Here is a 14,801-nt window from a genome sequence, read left to right on the forward strand (position 1 = left end):
CTGAATTTTATAATACCACGAATAAAAAATGTCATTTAAAAATTATTAAAAATAATACTTAAGACTTGATTCAAATTTTTATACATTTCTATTATTTATTATTATAGTTTTTTTATTTTTCTAATAGTTTATATAATTTTAAATCCAAAAATAAATTTTATTTACAGCAAAATTTTATTTTCTATTTATAACAATGTTATTATTAAATTTTTAATTGTTTTTTTACAGATCAAAGTGTAAACATGGTGGATAAGTTGAGTATATATAAATAGAAAAATAAAAAAGTTATATAAATATATACATCTTCATCATCAATATAAACCAGCAATCAAAACATCGTCAACTTGAGTAACATGAACAGTCCAAGCAATTCACAACTGTACACACTTTTCCCGTGAGTATATATTATTTACAAATATTCTCTTGAGAAATCTTTACGAATAATATCAAACACACTGTTTCATTCTATCCACATTTCTATTTCAGACTTTGGTAATTTCAAACTCATCGAAAATACTTGAACGGAAATCAGTACAGAAAAAGAGGAAAGAAAAAAGAAGATAAAAAGTAAAAAAATAAAATAAAATAAAGAAGTAAAATGAAGCCCTCTCATCGTATTTTGTTACTTCATCTTTTTTCCTCTTGAGCATGTCTCATTAGTGGTAACACTCGGTGTTGACCCCGGTTAAACCGGAAACTGGCTTCTCAGCTACAACAAGAAAACCGTGTCTCAGGTATATAATAAGCAACCCCCTGGCGTCATTTGGCCCCGAGGAAAAAAAAGTCACGATTGCTGCATCGTAGAAAATGAAACGTCTCATTCAGGTACAATATAAAATAATAAAAGTAAATTGAAAATAATAAAATATAAATAAATAAAGACAGTTAAATATAATTTAAAATTATTATCAAATTCATTTTCATAAATTCATTATGAAGATTAATGAGTTTCTTTTATTTATTTATTTTTTTTCATTCGAAACTTGAAATGAGCTTTTTTTTGAATCTCAATTACACTTTTTAAAATGAAAAATTATTATTTCGAATTTAGAAAAATCGAAACACATCGAAATTTCGAAATAATTTATTCTAAATTTTTTTTTTCTATCTTTTATTAATTTTTATTTTTTATAATTAATTTTTCATATTTTTCATTTTTTTTTTTACTAAAAATTACAGAGTAGCTTGTGATGTTAAAAAAAAAAAAAAAATTCTTCATAATTAATGTCAATAAAAATTTAATTTGACAAATTCTACAAACATTTTATTAATTTTTTAATTTTTATTAAAATTGAGATATTTTAAAATTAACATTTTTCATCGAAATAACTTGAATAAATTGATGATTTTTTTTTTCAAATTTATAAATATTAAAAATACCATAAAAATAAAAATAATAATTTAGCCATAAAAAACATATTTCATATAGAAAAATAAAAATTTATAAATAGAAAAAAAAATTGACTGAATTTCGAAATTTCCTGAAGAAGCAATTTAATTTTTTTTTCTATTTCAAAAGATTATATTACGTTGTCATTGAGACATGCACATTTATTAAATCAATTTTGACTATAAATTTTCAATCACACTTCTCTTCTTTCCGCTACTCATGTCTTGTATTATCATGTCGTGAAAATTTAAATTTATATATAATATATATCTGCAATCTGACTCTTCCAAGTACACTCATCTCTCTTTCATTCTTCAAATCGAAAAACAACTGTCATAATAATACTAAAGTAATACAATACGATGTGAAAATTTACGCTTATAAATATACAATATAAAAATATAATAAATTCACATCTATCTCAGTAGGTTGTATTGATAAAATTGGTTATAAATTGATAAGGGTGTGTTACATAGGGAAGAATAGGTGAAAGCATTTGAGTAATTGAAAAATAAAGCAAGCTTCTTGATTTCATTCACCACAGGCGCCAGTAGATTTTCATCAAATATGCTTCGGGGGTGGTAGTGATGGTGTTGGTGATGGTAGTAGTGGTTATAAACTCATATAAGCCAATTTATTTATTTATACCACCTTGTTTTATTGATTCTTATTTAACCATTATTATTTTGTATTTTAAATTATTATTTTTGTTTTATGTTTAAGGTCTAATGCATCGAGTACTTCTTAACAAGAAGCAATATTTTTTTTTATTATATAAATAAAAAAAAATCAAGCTTTTTCTTGATGGTTTGAAGAAGGAAGGGTGCCTGATGGAAACGAAGTATAATCCTGGCAGACCGCCGAGTGTGCCGAGGAGAAAATGGCGTGCCAGCTGTACGTGTTGTAATCTTTTTTCGATCTCTCATTGCAACTTGCTAGTACAGAAAATATATATATATAGGTAGTTTTTATTAGTGTGTATGCGCGCGTGCCTCTCTTTTGAATTATTTTTTTATTTTTTTTGTAATATACTTTGTTACTTCCTGAGGTTTTATTCGTTCATTCAAGCTGAACGACGAGCAGGAGAGTGATAACGCAATATCGAAAAAACTTTGTAAGCCACCACTTCAAGCTAAAATATTTATTTTTTTTTTTTTCTTTTTTTCTATACTTGAATAGACAAAGTCCTGTACTATATCTATCGCTATTTATAGTCTATGCGTGCTACGAATAATATGGTTTTTTCGTTGATGTTACTTTCCATATAATATATAAGAGTGATGCAAAAAAGCTTTAGACAGAGACAAAAAAAAAAAGACCAAATTCATGTCAGGAATTTTATTTATTTTCATTTATATATTTTAAAAAAACTTAAATTCATTTTTATCATGTGGCTTTTTAGTTTATTCGTTATAAAAATTTTTTTAATTTCATTTTTAAAATTGAAATTTATTGAATTATTTGGACTCTTTCAAATTATTTTTTTGTTTTAAAAATTTTTTAGTTATTTTTTATTTTAAATACATATTCAATATAATTTTTTTTTCACCTTACAACATCCATTGTTTTAAATTTCGAAATTTTTTTTTCACCCTCAACATTAGTTATTTATAAAAAAATAAAAAAAATGTTAATTAATCCAAAAAAACTTTAATTTTCATTTGTATTTAATTAAAAATAATTTCATATAATTTAAAATAAAAAAAATTCTTTTATTTTTCAGAAATATAATTTAATAGTTTAATAAAATATGTTAGCAGTGAAGAGACAGATGTAGTGTTCCTTTGGGAAAACCAACCGACAGAATGAAAAGTCTCATTGTGGCTAAAATCTATCTGGTTGTCATGGAATAAAAATAAAAACGAAATTCACATATCCTGCTGTGTATATAGTTTGAACAACGAGGGGTTCAACCACACACATCTTAAATTATTCGTCATATATATCAACAGAGTGACCATGATACCTCCAGGGTGACTGGTGAGTAACAAACACATATACTTATTATATTTATTCAGTGTAGATAAAGTATATATATTTGTGGTGTTTATTCATGAATTATGGCCCACCACTTTGTCTGGCTCCATCATGATACATTGCTCATTTCATTATTGCATTAACCAACAATATTATTTTTCTTTTCCTCTCTCTCCTGTCTCTCCTCTCTCACCCCATTGACCATTTGTCTTTTATCAAAACTCTTATTTTAAACACTCGTTATTTTCTTCTTCACTATATTTATTTTTATTTATCAACTGCAATTTTAAACCTTCATACTTTTCATTTATTTTTTAAAATTATTATAACTAATGTATATTTTTTAAAACTTTTGCAAGCAAAAGAAACAAATTTATTTTTTTCTTAAATTTATATAGATATTTGTAAGAGGGACAGAACTTTTAGTTGCTTCTTTCATCTTGAAATTCATATGCTCAGTCGTAAATATAAAAAGTTCATTGCTCGTCACGAAATGAAAATATTTTTGAATACTATGAACTCGGAAGTGATGTTTACTTCTTCATATACATTTTGAGCTTTTTTTAAACTTCGCTTTGCCCTCTTGGGTTGTATAATAACTTTTAATGGTTCCGCATATATGGAAATCTATACTTATTTTATGTATTTTTTTTTGATAAATTTATATATTTTTTTGATCTCCCTTTTTACGATATCATTAGACAGGATGAACGCGCATAATAATCCCTCTTATTGAGTCACTTAACAATACCTTCGATCCCAAAAAAATATAAAAATCAGTAAAAAATTTTTGCGATACACTTGGGGCAAGATAAGTATGCTTCTGTCATATCGTAAATTTATACAATACGTATATTTTCTTATTTTTTTTCTAGACTCTTTTTCGATACACACACTCGACTAGATATCAATGATAATAATTTTATATATTTTCTCTTGGGATAAAAAAAATATTCGTAGGATAAAAGATATATATTTTCTGCACTGGTAAAAAGAAAATATGTATTTTTTTTTTGCTTAAAAATTGAGTATTAAGTAAACTCTATAGCTGTTTATACGTTTTTTTTTTAACAAGTGTTTTAGAAAAGCTTACTTTACGATCACCCGGTGAAAATGAAAACCACGATATCGCTTTTGGTCACGAAAACTTTTTTTTAAAAAACTATTTATATTTATATTTTTCCTGTTTAAAATATTTTTAGTCATGTTAAATTTGTGCATGGCCACGCACTTTTCACTATGGAAATTTATTTTTTTTCTCTCTGAATTGTTCTTTTATTTTTTATAAAAAATATTGATTAAATTTTGAAAATAATTTTTTATTATTTCATCATTATTTTAAAGTATATATATTTTATTCATCCAACAAACTATTTCAAATTTTTTATACTTGAAAAATTTTAACTTCAATTTTTTTTATAAAGTCAACAAATTATTTTTTACTTTATAAAAATATTTAAATTAACATAGCGTGTTTCGGTGAAAAAATAAAACCACTCATCATGATACTCAGGTATTTGTTTACTTTTCAAACTGCATAGAAAAAGTTTATTAAAAAAAAAAAATAGCATAAGACGATAGAGTGAATCGATAAACGAATCAATTATATTTAATAGACGACATTGGACCACCTTTCAATCTAAAATAAATACAATAAACTTCTTACATTCGTTCGAAATTTTAACTGATATATTTACTGTTATCGAAATTTCTAACGAAAAAAAAAAAAAGTGAATCTAAAGAAAAATAAAATTTAAAAAATATATTACCATCAGAAAAGAATGGCCAGGAGGTAATGGAGTCTCTTTTTCGATGCAATTTTATAATGGTATACTGACCCCTGAATGAGAAAATAAGATGAGAATTGAGAAATAGTATATAAGGGCTGAGAGTTTGCATAAAGCTTCAGATGCCATTTCACGGAGCGGTGATTTTCACTGGAATCCTCTTGGCAAAGCTTATTCTATAGTGGGATTTTTGTAAAGAGTTGTTGTAGTCGTGGTAGTGGTGGTGATGGTGATGGAGACAGTATGAGAGGAACACCTGGGTAACTCGGTATATTGAAGTGTCTGTATGTTAAGCTTATTTGACAACTACAAGGCACATCTAAAATGTGTTACACACACTCTGTGTATATATTCTATAATTACGTATTAGTTTACTGCTATTTTTGATGCAATATATGTATACTGATTCAACTCGGTATCACATTTGATGTACATATAACTTTCATCAACATGGTATTCCAATATTACGCAATATATACAGATTACAGAATCAATTTTACTCTCTCTCTCTTTCTCTCTTTTACTCTCTCAATTATGCTAATATTAATCCAAACTTTCGGTTTAACAATGTGCATGTAAGTTATATATTTTGTGTCGAATCAGTCGGTTATTTACCTCAGTTCAGTTCATCAAGTTTATAATTTTTTTTTTTTTTTTTTGGCTTCTATCCAATGATATTCTAAATTTCTTTCTTAAAGTTTTTTTTTTACGACACTGATCGCTCCCCTTGTGTGGTCGTGTTTTTTTTCACTCCAGGGTTATTTATACGTAGACAGTATTATTTTTGTTCTTTTTTTTGCATTTTTAGATTTTGAGAAAATTTGGTAATTTTTTAAATTGGTAAAAAAAATATTTATAAACAAAAATTCTATGAAATTATGATTTTTAGTATTTGAAAAATATCTGAATATAATTATCTTAAAAGTTATAGAAATTTATTTTAATTATTTTTATATTTTTTTAAATTTTATATTTTGCCATGACTTGCAGATAAAATTCAGGAGTTTTCACTACTTATTCGTCAAAAAAAAAATATTTTCAAATTAAAATTTCATGAAATTATACTTCTAGTATTTAAACAACATTTAAATATAATTATCCTAAAAATTGTACAAATTAATTTCAATTATTTATATTTATTTTTTCAATTTTTATATTTTTCCAAGTCGATACTTTTTTCCAAAATTCATCGTTCACGAAAAAAAATATTTCTAACTAAAAATTTCATGAAATAATGCTTCCACTATTTAAACTACTTCCAAATATAATTATTCTATACAATATTTGTTGAATTTGAAAAATTATTTCTCCTTTATTATCATCCCAGAATCAATTGACCCGAATTTTTTTTATCAATCAATACTATTATATATTTTATTTTTATTTTAATAATACCTAATGATAAAACTCATAGACATAAATAAATAAATAATAGTAACTGTATTTATATTGATGTTATCATTCATACAATTGAAAAAGAATGATAATTAATCGGACTGCTCAACGATTATTAATTAAACACAGTGTTCATAAGAGGGTAAAACACAACCTCGTGTTTGATTATAATCTTTTCTCACAATATATGCTCTTTTCATTAACCAACTAAAATAATATCTACTATATTATTTCATTATTCTCTATTATTTTTTATATTTTAACATAAGTAAATAATTTTCACCACTAAAATTTTACTTTATATTCTCGTTAAATACTCTCATTTACATTATCATGACTTTCATCAAAATTCGCCTCCTTCTTGGCAATCTTTAACCCCAAAATTATATCTATGTATATTCACATAAAAAATATATATATATTTATAATTAATTTACATTTATATTACATTCACAAGGCATATTGTTTTTTTCAATTTTATTTTTATTTATTTTATCACACTCGAGTTATATTATTTATCATTTCAAGTGTTGAGTCATAAAGTTTAAGGATAAATTCAAGACATCTGGAATATATATTATAAATGCATATGTATATATATATTTGTGGCTGTATATCAATGAGTTTAACAGACGATAATTATTGAGATATGCTAATGTATATATAGTTCATTATTTTGATGCATATTCCATCAATTTTCGTAGCGTATATATTCGTCAATTAAATTGTTAAGAATCTCTGTGGTGTTTCTCCAATTAGTGTCAATAGTCAATTACCATATGCACAAGGATCTTTACTTGCATGTTATACAATATTCATTGATAGTGGTTTTAGTATAACACGTATATCTAATATACATTACAGCCCTTAACTTTGTTTACCTTATATCTATGTACGCTTGATGTTTGACAGTTTGATTTTTGCACAAACTTGTTCAACTAAATCATCAAAGGTTATCATGTTTTTGTCTTTTTTATGGATCATTGTTAGGTATAAAAAAATTACTTGATAATAGTATTAAAAAAACACTGAATAATAAAATTCTTAGTCGATTTTTTCGACCCTTTGTTTTAAAATGAATTTTGTTTGGAAATAAAAATAAAATTAAAAAGCTATTTATCAGGATTTTATAAATAAAAGTTTTTTAAAACTTTAAAATGTATGAGTTTTTAGTTTAATTAAATTTAACAAATTATATTGTGTTTTTTTTGGGTAAAAAAATACAGCTAAAACATGAAAAATCTGATAGATTTTGTAATTTTTATTAAATGATTTCAAAAAAATTAGATGAACTTTTTGATTTAAAAATAAATTTATGATACTGTGACTTTAGAATCGACATCAAGGCATCATAACATTAAATAAAACCTCTCTCCCTCTCTTGAAAAGAGAAAAAAAAAAAAAAATTGCTAAAAAGTTTAAATGGAACAGAGCTGTTAAAGTTTCAAGTAAATAAAACTAAAAATATTTATATGCATATTTACAATTTAATATGCAAAAATTTTGTGTAATTTTACGGTATAATTTAAAGTTTTGAATAATTTAAAATACCCTTTTAAATTCACACACACTCAACAAAATGACATTTAAAGAATTTATCTTTATTGCATTTTTGAGAACAAAGTTGGTAAATATCCATACATATTAACACGTTCAACTTTACGAAAGAATCTCAATCATGGACATCTACAACAAACACCACTGACTTTATATATTGCGTTTATCATTGAATCAAGTATTTCAAAAATGACGATTAAAAATGAACAAATAAAAATAAATTTGTTCAACAATGAATTAATCACTTCTCTATTGAATTTTAAATTGAATTAAAAATTTTGTTTTATTTATTATTTCATATTTTTCATGGCATATTAAATTGAGCTGAGTAAAACTTGAGTTGAAGGGTATATATATATCTAGTGAAGCGTGTAACTGCTAACCCAATCCCCTAAGACCACTCTCGTAATCCAAGATAAGCTCTATCAAACAAACCAAAGTTTCTTCTCACAGTCTGTTACTGCTGATGTCTTTTTAACTTCTTGTCTTCGACATATATCACAATATACATTTGCCATATTTGCTTGAGTGCCACTGAGCAACTTGTTTCTTCTACTATTATAATAATAATAAATATCATTAATCATAAGGTCAATTTACCACACATTTCCGAATGACGGAAACAGTCTCAAGATTATTATCACAATTGAGTTAATCATTTTCTTGCAATATTTTTATTATAATGCAACACTGAGAGTGAGAGAAAAATATAAAAAAAATAAAAAAAAATGTAGTAGGGTAACTAGACAATCATCCAGACATGTACATTGTATGACTAAGCGTTTCCTTTTTTTTTTTTTCAAAGACAAAAAATGTAAAAGAAAAATATAAAAAATATACGTGACATCACCGGGTGAATTAATGTGGAAATAACGTGCTGAAGGTGACGAGGGGTGGTTACACTTATATATGCTATTACGCTTATTTCCCATCATAGCATAATTTTTTTTTTTTTTTTTTTCAACACTATGTTATCTAACACACACACGATGTATATTTTTTTATTTTTAAAAACTTGTCTTTTTGCCGCCAGCGAGAAATAAAAAAAATGAATGAAAAATAAACATCGGAAATGGCGTTGTTCTTTGAGATTTTTTTTGCGGGTCCGAAAGAGATCAAAGGGCATATTTAAGAGTAAAAAAAAAAAATACTGAAAATAGATTAGGATATTAAAATGAAATTGTTAAAAAAAAAAATAGAAATTTATAATATAAATATTGTGAAATATAAATAAATATTACAATGGAAATATTCATAGCGTGTTAACATTGATCTGAGACGAATTTTATTTCAATTTTTTGGTTAAAATTTTTTCGAGAGAGGATAATAAAAATAAAAAATTAAAAAAGAGAAAGAGGAACAGGTCGAGTATGATAAATCGTTTGGCCATTAAGTCAATTTTGTAGTTATCCAACGAGTCCATGAGAGTGTTTCTTTTTCACTCGTTCTATACTTTTTTACTCACTTGCTCTTGATCTCGCTCTCGCTCGCTCTCGCTCGCTCTCGCTTTCTCTCTCATGTCTGACTTAACGAATTGCATGCAAAAAGATAATTAGTGACTAAACCAACCCCTTCTAGGTATTATCTCACTCTTTTAACTCTGTCTTTCTAACATGATGTGTGATATACCCTTAAGCAATCGAAAAAAACTCCAACAAATTTTAATCCTCAATTTGAAAATTTATAAAAATAATTTATCGCATATTTAATAATTCATATATAATAATAATTTTTTTTTTTTTATTCATATTATTCATTTAATATTCAATCATAATTCATAACTTTTTTTTCATAATAAATTTTTTTTTAAATTAAATTACATTTATATGAAAAAATGTTTTTTTTTTTAATTATTTTAACATCTCAGTGTAAAATGATGATGTTAAATTATTATTTTTATATTTGTTGTAATATTTTTTTTTCTACTCCTCGGGCTATAAATTTTTCATCCAAGAAGAATATTGTCTGAAATAAATAGGGCACATTTTTTTAAATATTTATTTCTCACGTAGACAAAAAAAGGAAAAAAAAAATTTTTTTAAAAAAAAGAGGATTATCCGGTGTGTGTTCTAATTAAACTTCCTCAACTGACACACAACATGTGAATAAACTCAAGGATTTTAAGATGAATTCCACAGTGTTTTGTAAAATAAATTATTTATTTTTTTCAATATCTTTTTTTTTTTTCCTTTCATCTCGTTTATGAGAATTCACATTTGTTTTCTTCTAAATAAATCTTTTTGATGATACAACACATCTGTTTGTGAAGATATAATATTATTATATAGATGTTGTATTTTATCATGGCGATAATCATGACATTGATGACACAGAATCAATTACAATCAATTTATCAAATTAATATTATTGTATAAATAATATTTAACTTGTCTCGTAAATATTTTTTTTTCAAACTACTACTGAATAAAGTCGTAAAAGTTAAGATATATGTAAGGCAAGTTAATATATTTAAAATAATCATTTGAAATATGGCTCGAGTTATTTAACAGTAGGTGTACCTATTAAATTAATGATGGTTAAATATATTAAAACCGTAACTGGTATATAATCTAGAAAAAAATTCAATTCAAGAACATCCACTGAAAATCAATTTCTTTATCTGGCAATTTCTCTTCTTTTTTTTGGGTTATTTATAAATGTTGATAGAGTCAAATAATTATCATTCAAATAATCACTAGTATTTTTACTTTATTAAAAACCACTTGTTCATACTGACTTAATTAATAATAATATTTATTTTTAATTTTATACATCAGACTCTGTCAGAATTTTCAAGAGTTTTTAATTGAAAAATTAAATGTTGATCATTTTAAAAATATCTCTAGAAAGTTAACACATCACAGTGGGCACAAAGTAGTTAGAATTGAAATTTTATGTTTTTTTTGTGCTATTTTTGTGTGGAACTCGCGATTTTTGTGCTTTTATATATTTTTTTTTATGCAATGTTGTGCCATCTTAATATTAAGGTAACACAACTTCTTGAATAATTAACTTATGCTATTGAACTCTTGACCAAAACTATGTGCTTTTTATGTGCTTTTATTCTACGTTTAAATTAATTTTCTATTTCAATTACTTTTTATTTAAATAATTTTTTTTTCCTAATAATGTTGTGTCATCTTAATATTAAGCCAACACAACTTCTTTAATAATTAATTTATTCTATTGAACTCTCGATCAAAATTATGTGCTTTTTATGTGTTTTCATTCTACGTTTGAGTTAATTTTTTTTTTTTATTATTTTTTATTTAAACATTTTTGTTTTTTTTTATTATTAAGAAAAAAAAAAATTATTTAAACGAAAAGTAATTGAAATAAAAAATTAACTCAAACGTAGAATGAAAACACATAAAAAGCACATAATTTCAGTCAAGAGTTCACTAGGATAAGTTAATTATCAAAGAAGTTGTGTTAACTTAATATTAAGCTAGCACAACAATGTTAGAAAAAAATTTATTTGAATAAATAGTAATTGAAATAAAAAATAATTCAAACATAGAATGAAAACACATAAAAAGCACATAATTTTGATCGAGAGTTTATTAGGATAAAGTAATTATTAAAGAAGTTGTGTTAACTTAATATTAAGGTAGCACAACACTGTTATGAAAAAAAAAAAAAAAAAATCATTGAAAAAAAATAATGATAGTTTTTTAAAATAAATTTAGAATATATCTGGAATATTATTTTTACAATATTTGTGGTTTTATATTTAAAAAGAAAAATAGAGTAAAACATCTTGACCACAAGAAAACCACTTGTTTATATTTTGACTTGGTTGATAATATTATTTGGTTTGCCATTTAAATAGTTTATAATAATTTACAATAACAATGAATATTTTATAAAATAGTTCAATAACTTTTGATGGTAATAATTTTACAAAGAGACTATAGATTCAATTAAAATATGTTTATTTATTCATAAATACAAACAAACGAGATTGTTGAAATTTCAATTATGATATTGCCCTTTTGTTACTACTAACGAAATATGTGAAAATGATTATAAAACTTTTTACAAAGCAACCACGTTTGTATAATATACATAGCTATACATCTAAGTGCGAAAGATGTATATGGTTTTGTTAGTTTGTTTATAAAGGTCGTTGAGAAAATAAACTTTTCTAACCACCTTCGGGATTATCGATAAATACCAGCAAGTTTAATGTTAAAGCTTTTAAACTATTTCAAGAATACATTAAAAATTAAAAATTTATTTTTTCATCCACTGTCAAAATAAAAAAAATTAAAAAAAAAACATTAAAAAAGTGTGAAAATATGTAAATTTTTTTTACATACAATTGATAATTATTTATTAATTTTTTTTTTTTTGAAATAATTAAAATAAATTAATCAAAATTTAAATTCATACCTAATTGATTTTTTTGAATAATATAAATATTTTTAAAAAAATTTTTAAATTGATGTCAGTTATTTTTTAAAAACTGGTTTAAATTATAATTTTTTTTTTTATTAAATAATTAATTTTAAAAGAAAATAATTAAATTAATTTAAAACTTACTAGGTTTATCCAAATCTGATAGTTCCATTTCAACATCTGAATATACTCCAACAAGTCCAAATGTATAAATTAGTATTAACACATGGAACCACATTTTGATATTATTTTTCGATTTCAACTATTGTTAAATACACTTATTCACTTGTCAATACATTTTCGAATGTGTATATGACGTTAAAAGGATTATATTTTAAATTTATTCTCTTCTTTATTCACTTGCACTTTCAACACAACCCTCTGATTGTCAACTCAGTTTTTCATTGTTATGCACGATGAAAATCAAACACTAATTGCAAGGGTAAAAACCTCTTGTAGTTTTTTTTTTTTTTTTTTTTTTTACATTGAAAAAATCTAGCATTCTATAGTTGATATTTTTTTTTACAATGAAAATGCTGAGTTTTTAGTACATTGAGAATAAACAAGGTATTTTTAACTCAATAGGAAATCCATTAAAAATTAATACTTGAAAATTTTTTTGTTAAATATTATATTGATTCATTTCTACTGAACTAGTAAGAGCATTAATAGAAATTTTAAAAAACTCCATTAAAAAATAAAATTAATCTACAGATTCGGCATGAAAATTCACAAATATATAGAAAAAATTTTCATTTTTTAAATTCTTTTTAGTTGAAATGAAAATAAAAAAATTACGATTTGTTTGAATTCATTCAATCGGTTTAATTGATGGACGTTGATTTTTGTATCTCACGGGATTTGTTCAATAGTATATTCAACTAAAAATTTCATTTTTTTTTTAAATTCATGTTTTTATTAATTTATTTATTTTTATTTTGTCAATTTTATTCATGCACTGGTATTTTTTTTTATTTTTAAATAGTAAAATTTATTAGTTTTTTTGAGAGCAGTAACCAATGAATCAAAAACAACACTTATCATTGCACATGAATGAATAAATTATTGACTTTTTTCGATACAACCCATCAGTTTAATAATATTTTTTTTTTTACTCCATTTAACTTTGGAAGTATGAAAAAAAAATTACTTCACATTATTATCCATTGATGTCACTGTATCATTCTGATAAACTTTATTCAAAAAAATAATCAAGAAAAATATTGACGTACTTGTCAATTTCAACGTCATATTAATTAACAATATTGATGAAAAAAAAAAAATTTATATACACTTTATTGTTGTAATTCTATTCAATTTATATAAACAATAATTTTTTTTTTTTTTTAATTTAATTTTACCACTATTTTGCCACTAAAACATTGCGCAGATATTGCGTACAAATTAAAATGACTCATGCGCATTGGCGCGATTATCAAATTTTGTATACATACACTTATCAAAAATATATTATAAACACGTAGAGGGTATAAAACAACCTTATCAATCTCATGTAAATAAAAAACATGAAAAATTTAAAGAAAAAAAAAATATATTAAACTGCACAAAAAATAAATAAAAAAATATTTTCACTTTGAATTTAAAATTTTCCTTTTTAATTAATAATTATAAAAAAAAAATATATATGTGTAATTTTCAAGTTATATTACTTGTTTATAATATAGCTTTTTTTTTTTTTAATAACAATTTAACTTGTTGTTTGTTTAATTTAAAAAAAAAATAAAATAGATTTTTAAAATTTTTTTTTCACTTGGTAATGAATTTTATTATTTTTCAGTTTTCAAATTCAATTAACATTTGCAATAGTAGTGTTAATTAATTGTTTATAATATTTTTCACAACACGAATATTTAAAAATACACGTCACGACCTGGCCAGTGACGGCTCGGTACTGAAGAGTGAATCCATTGAAAATATTATTCGTACGGGTGACTCTGCGCGCCTCCACAAAACCCATACAACTCGGTATAGCTCGGTTCAATTCGTAAAAATTCGTTAAACTTTGAATATCAAGTATATTTATTTACCGCACTCACCACTCTATGACACGAACCACCCCATAGTAATCTTACTTGTGATTTACAATATGAACTATATATCTAAAATAATGACTCGACATAATCACAACACACAAAAACCTTATACAGTCCAAAAATATGCACATATATATCTAAAATTTCCGTTTTAATTTATCATTAAAATTAAGGTCCATTATATTCCAATACAAGCCAATAAAAAAATTCATTATCTCTTATATATAACTTAATTTTATT

The 14,801-nt window shown here is 24.0% G+C and overlaps 1 protein-coding gene across 1 annotated transcript in view; it reads right to left on the reverse strand.

The window, feature by feature from the left end:
* Positions 1-14,412, reverse strand: part of LOC122855857 (nephrin-like) — a 54,359-nt gene extending 39,947 nt beyond the window's left edge. Inside the window, exon 1 of the mRNA XM_044157518.1 lies at positions 12,652-14,412. Within this exon, the coding sequence (XP_044013453.1) occupies positions 12,652-12,745 (94 nt within the window). The 5' untranslated portion in view covers positions 12,746-14,412. The remainder of the gene's footprint in view (positions 1-12,651) is intronic.
* Between the last annotated feature and the right edge of the window lie 389 nt (positions 14,413-14,801).

The sequence above is a fragment of the Aphidius gifuensis genome, linkage group LG4, assembly GCF_014905175.1.
Source record: "Aphidius gifuensis isolate YNYX2018 linkage group LG4, ASM1490517v1, whole genome shotgun sequence".
Taxonomy (NCBI): Eukaryota; Metazoa; Arthropoda; class Insecta; order Hymenoptera; family Braconidae; genus Aphidius; species Aphidius gifuensis.